The sequence below is a fragment of the Hevea brasiliensis genome, chromosome 15 (genome assembly GCF_030052815.1).
Source record: "Hevea brasiliensis isolate MT/VB/25A 57/8 chromosome 15, ASM3005281v1, whole genome shotgun sequence".
Lineage (NCBI taxonomy): Eukaryota > Viridiplantae > Streptophyta > Magnoliopsida > Malpighiales > Euphorbiaceae > Hevea > Hevea brasiliensis.
The window spans coordinates 61390484-61396293 of NC_079507.1; the positions used below are offsets into that span (position 1 = coordinate 61390484).

General features: G+C 35.7%; 1 protein-coding gene across 1 annotated transcript; it reads right to left on the reverse strand.

Annotated features, from left to right (window-relative positions):
* Positions 1-3038: 3038 nt before the first annotated feature.
* On the reverse strand, positions 3039-5285 carry LOC110632308 (3-hydroxy-3-methylglutaryl-coenzyme A reductase 1). The gene is made up of 3 exons (XM_021780486.2): positions 3994-5285; positions 3550-3896; positions 3039-3424 (listed from the first exon to the last, which is right to left on the reverse strand). The coding sequence occupies exons 1-3, from the start codon at positions 5216-5218 to the stop codon at positions 3176-3178; spliced, it is 1821 nt and encodes a 606-aa protein (XP_021636178.2). The 5' UTR covers positions 5219-5285; the 3' UTR covers positions 3039-3175.
* Between the last annotated feature and the right edge of the window lie 525 nt (positions 5286-5810).

The following is a 5810-nucleotide window of genomic DNA, read 5'->3' on the forward strand; positions in this document are numbered from 1 at the left end:
TGGTGTAAAGGAGTGATAATGCATAATTTATGAAGTAAATTCTGAAAAGTAATTCTATAGTAGGTATAACTCATGTACTGCTTTTGTAATGTGTCTCCTATACAAGGAGCTTTATGTTAATGAAAGTGTGTGAGTGCAGATGTTCTATTCTAGAGAACTTATGTTTAGTTCTCTCATTTTTCTGCTTTGAAATTTAACAAAACTCAATGACTTTCCTTTTTCTATTTGTCCAGTGGCCAAACACCATAGGTTGCCATTGGGTTTGGAAGTGGCTAGGTCTTCTGAAGGCAGTATTACCAGTCATAAAAAGTTTATTAAAAATGTTATTAATGCATCAAGTTTGGGAAATTGTAAATCAGTTACTTTTCCTTTGCCTCGAGGTCTCCATTTGTCCGTTGATGTTGGCGAGCTATTAGAAAATCTTGATGCTTGTAGAAGACTCGACTCATTGGTCAGCTTTTGTATGTCAGTATCACTAGGCCTGACATCACTTATGCAGTTCAACACCTTCGTTAATTTACGTCAACACCTAGAAAGCCTTATTGGCAAGCAACAATTCATGTTTTGAAGTACTTGGAGTTCTACCCCATCAGGAGGATTATATTTCTTAGTAGAAAATGAACTTGCAACCTATTGTGATGCGGATTGGGCTTCCTGTGCATTTACTAAAAATGACTCATTTCTTGGAAGACCAAGAAGCAATCCACTGTGTCCAAGTCCTCTGCAGAGGTGGAGTATATGGTAATGGCAGCAACAATTTATGAATTGTTGTAGATCACTTACTTGCTTAAAGATTTTCATATTCCTATTTAGTTACTAATTAGTCTTAAATGTGATAATAAAGCTGCATTGTAATAAAGCTGCATTGTACATTGCTGCCAACCTCTTTTTCCATAAGAGGACTAAGCATATAGACATCGATTATCACATTGTGAGGTAGAAATTACAGCAAAGTTTTATATTTCCATCTCATCTTTCATCCCAGTTACAATTAGGAAATGTGTTTGCCAAGGATTCATTTCCAAGTTGAATGGTGACCTTGCCAAATGATCTAACTTGAGATGTAGAGATTATGATGGGTGCAACAGCAGTAGCAGAAGTGATGCTGCAAATTCTTGAAACTTCTTCTGTAATTTATTAGTTGGAAATTTGTCATTTGTCTTGTAGCTGACTCAAACAAGTTTGTTATTAACTTAGCACATATATTGAGCTGTATGAAAAGATATTAACTTCAAATCAATTCAGTACAATCACTCACTTTCATAAAATTTCTCTCAAATTCTTCGAATCATCAATAATTGAGATTATTTCTGATTATTTTTTTTTTTTATACAAGTCATCAATAACATAGGGATCACATGGTACTTGGGAAGCATACTATGATTCTCCAGATAGTGCATGAAGCTTTTGATTTCGACAACTACCAAACAAGTTTGTTATTAACTTAGCACATATATTGAGCTGTATGAAAAGACTTTGTATATTAACTTCAAATCAATTCAGTACAATCGTTCATTTTCATAAAATTTCTCTCAAATTCTTCGAATCATCAATAATTGAGATTATTTCTGATTATTTTTTTTTTTTTTGTAAGTCATCAATAACATGGGGATCACATGGTACTTCGGAAGCATATTATGATTCTCCAGCCAGATGGTGCATGAAGCTTTTGATTTCGTATGTAGAATTATTAGTAATATAAAAGAAAATGGTGGGTGTCGCCATCCACAATAAAATCAGGGTGAAAACAAAAAGGGAAGCACGTCAACCACAGCGACACAACAAATACAGAATTCAATACACGTTTTCCTTTCCATTCACATTTTCCAGCTTACTCATACACCAATACTATTAGCATTAAATTCCTGATGCTCCATATAGGGGCGGCTACGGTTCAGAAATTATCGATTATGATTATTGAATCGTTGATTTAGGTTTAATGAAATTATGAACCTGAATCAAATCGTCAGGAGAACAATTTTGAAGACGATTCCTGAATCGCTGATTTCGGTTTGAGCCTCGGTTTAAAACGGTTTGAAGGATAGTTTGAAAAAAAAATGTTCAACACAGTTTGAAAGACGATTTGAAAGCTGTTTAGGAATGGTTTAAGGGTAGTTTAGACAAAAAAAATTAGAGAAAAATTTTATTGATTCAAAATTTAAGTTATATTTATAAAAATATTTTAATTTTTCTTAGAAATCTTTCAATCAAAATAAAATAAGAAAACAAAGAAAAAAAATAACTTATCTTTAAGAAAAATTTAATAAATAAAGACTTGAACCTGATTAAAAAACTAGAGATGAAATTAATTTTTTTTAAAGAAATTAGCAAAAAGTATATGAACTTAATTTTTCCTAAATATAAAAATTTTTAGTTCTATTACTTGCCTTTTTAAAAAAATTATATAATAATTGATAATTAAAAAGTATAAAAGAGAAAAAAAATTAAAATAGAGGGTATTGGAAATTTTATTGAGAATTTAAAGTAATAACAAAGTAATTCAGATAGTATTGAAAATTTTAGTAAATATATAAAATAATAAAGTAGGAAAATTGAGAGAGTATTGGAAATTAAAATGAATGTAAAAAATAATTATTTAAAGAATTTGAGAAAAATTGAAAAAATATTAAGAATCGAAGAAAATGCAGAAAATAATTGTGTAGAGAATTGATATATATAAATAAATTAAGAGTGAGGTAACATTTATTGAATTTTTTTGTATTTAAATCATAGATTTAATCTGATTCGAAATTATCGGTTCAATCCGGTTCGAAATTGTCGATTTACGATTCTTAAAAAATATAAACCTAAACCAAACCACAGAAGGACGGTTTCAGTCCAGTTCGAAGTCAGTTCTAATTTTGACCGGTTTTGATATGATTTTAACCAAACCGATTCTGATTCGGTTCAAAACCTGACCGTGACCACCCCTATCTTCATAAGTAAAATGGATTTCGAATTTCTTAACCGATACTCGAATTGAATTTCTTACCTTTGATATCCCAAATCTGATAAAAAAAAAAAACAAAAATCAATGGTTGGGGATAAAATGGTACCAAACTTTATGATTAATTTTACACAAATTGTAGAATATTTCCTACAGGGATTTTAGAAAAAATCAAAATGACAAGAAAAAGAGTATACAGAAGTCCAATAATTAGAAATTTTGATTTTCTTAGGAAGAAGGCTTGGAAACAGCAGCTTCTTTGTTGGCTCTGTTGTATTTCATGTGGCTGTTCACTAGTTGTCCAGCAGCAATTGCAGACATGAGAGATAGCTCTGCAGCAAGAACAGAACCAGCAACTATTGAGGCTAGAACTCTGGAGTTAGCTCCTGGCGTCTCTTTGCTTGCTCCCTTCACCCCAAGCAGGTTCAGGCATGCTGATTGAGATGCAAGCTGAGTACCTCCTCCAACAGTACCAACCTTCAACGATTCAAAACTAATTAGACATGTTTTTTTTATGCGATTTGCTTTGATTAAAAATATCCCATCAACTCAAATTTCAGAATTTATCTTTTTCAATGCGAAAATCTGCTAGAATGAATTACCTCGATAGAAGGCATAGTCACAGAGACATGAAGATCCTGTCCATCATTAACAGCTTCCATCATGGTGATGCAGTTAGAACTCTCTACGTTCTGTGCTGGATCTTGGCCGGTTGCTATGTAAATTGCAGTCACTATGTTACTGGCATGAGCATTGAACCCTCCTAAAGCTCCAGCCATGGCTGAACCAGTGAGGTTCTTGAGCATGTTAAGCTCCACCAAGGCTTCCACATTCGTCTTCAACACCTTCTTCACCACATCTCCCTTGATTATGGCCTCGCACACCACTGACTTGCCCCTTCCTTCAATCCAGTTCACAGCTGCAGGCTTCTTATCCGAGCAGAAGTTACCTGTTGTTTGTAATTGAGTTAATGACGATATAGTCAAATGATTCTGAATCAAAATCGATCGAGCATAATAACAAACAGAAGGGTAAGAAGAACTTACCAGAAAGGCCAATAACATCCATGTCAGGGAAATCATTCTGGAGGAAATTCAATACATTCTGGACACCTTTAGAGACCATGTTCATACCCATAGCGTCACCAGTGCTGCAACAGAATCTCATGTATAGGTTCTTTCCGGCAATAGCGCATTTGATGCTTTGAAGCCTGCCAAATCTGCTGGATTTGTTAAACGAAGTGGACAGGGTCTCAAAATTGGCAGGATCCTCCAAGTACAACTTCAACTGGGCCGCTCTTTTTGCTGTCCCAAACCTAACGACCGGCGCTCTGGTCATCCCATCTCTCAACAGGACACTTGTGGCTCCACCAGATAAGTGAATGGCCTTGCAACCCCTATTGGTGCTGGCTACCAAGCACCCTTCAGTGGTAGCCATGGGAACCGAGTATTCCTTGCCGTCTAGCAACAAAGGTCCAGCAATTCCAACGGGAATTTGGACATACCCAACTGGCATCTCGCAACACTGCCCCAAGATTGACTCGTAATCAAAGCCCTCCAGTGGTAACCCAGAGAGAGACTTGCCAGTTATCCTCTGCAAGGCCTCGCGCCTGATTGCAGCAGCACGCTTACAATCCCCCAATTTAGACTCGAGGGAATAAGAAGGGATAGTTCCAGCCACAACAGATTTAATGATCTCCTCATCTTCATCGCCCAAAATAGGGATGGTGGTGGTTGTCGGAAATGGGATTTCCTCGAACACTTTCGGCTTCGGAGAAGGAAGCACGATAGGGTCCATTGCTTTCGGAGAAGAAACAACTGCCCGTGATAGTGGTGGTGCAGAAAGAGAGCAATCGAGAGCTTGCCCACATGGCAATTTCAGGGTATCTTCCCTGAGTACAATCCCTTCCTCCGTCTCCTCCTCATCATCATCCACAGCCCACATATCTGTAGGAGGGCGTAATATCAGGGACTGAACAAAGTCAATACCAAAGAAGCCAAGTAGGTAAATGAAGGAAGCAACGAAAGCAACAATAGCAGCAATTTCGGAGAGAGCAACGACATGTAGAGGGGTAGATGTGCGAATCTTCTCACGCCAGCGGCTGAGCAGAAAATAAACAACATAAAAGAAAACGGTAAAACAGAGAGCATTGATTAGGTACAGAGGGAGAGGCAATGCATCAGAGGGCTTCTGGGCACTCTCATCCTCCACCGATTTAAGTTTCACAGAGTGGATGGTTTTTCCAGAGGTAGGTCGCCGGCGCACATCCATTTTGGAGCGACTGGTGGAGGATGAGAAGAGAGAAAATTGAGGCGTGTTTGCTTGGAAGACAAGGGAGAAGAGATATATAAATAGATGGGAGAGGCTGTTGACGAAGACGCAGTAAAATGCGCGCAAGGACTGCGTGTGGCACGTGATTTCGTTGTTTTTTTCACAGAAAAATAATTCTAGTTGAAATTCGGAAAATAATTAAATTTATTATTTTTTAAGACATAATTAAATTTATTATTGAGATGGGCAGCGTTATGTTTGGTGTTTGTGTTTTAGGTAAAGCTCCTGCTTTTTGTCTTAAATTCATAGTAATAACTCTTTCTAGAAACTAATTAATTATTTTTAGTTTATTTTAATGCAAGCATTACATAGTATACATTAGTATTTAAAATTAATGAGAATTACTTAAAAAAATTTACCATAATATTAATGATTGCACTATTTAATAAAAATATATATAATTTCAATTTGAGTATTCAAATATTTTTTTTGCCTTTAAATTTTAGGTGAAAGTATACGTTAATCTCACTAAATAATTATAATGAAGTTTATGAATTGTTTAATAAGAAGGACGGTTAATAAGACTCAAATT

Bases quoted from the DNA above. Each gene is read 5' to 3' on its own strand.
- LOC110632308 (XM_021780486.2), bottom strand. From the start codon at position 5,218: ATGGATGTGCGCCGGCGACCTACCTCTGGAAAAACCATCCACTCTGTG. The intron at 3,897-3,993 runs GTAAGTTCTTCT...TACAAACAACAG, and splicing joins GGATGTTATTGGCCTTTCTG to GTAACTTCTGCTCGGATAAG. The intron at 3,425-3,549 runs GTAATTCATTCT...GAATCGTTGAAG, and splicing joins TGACTATGCCTTCTATCGAG to GTTGGTACTGTTGGAGGAGG.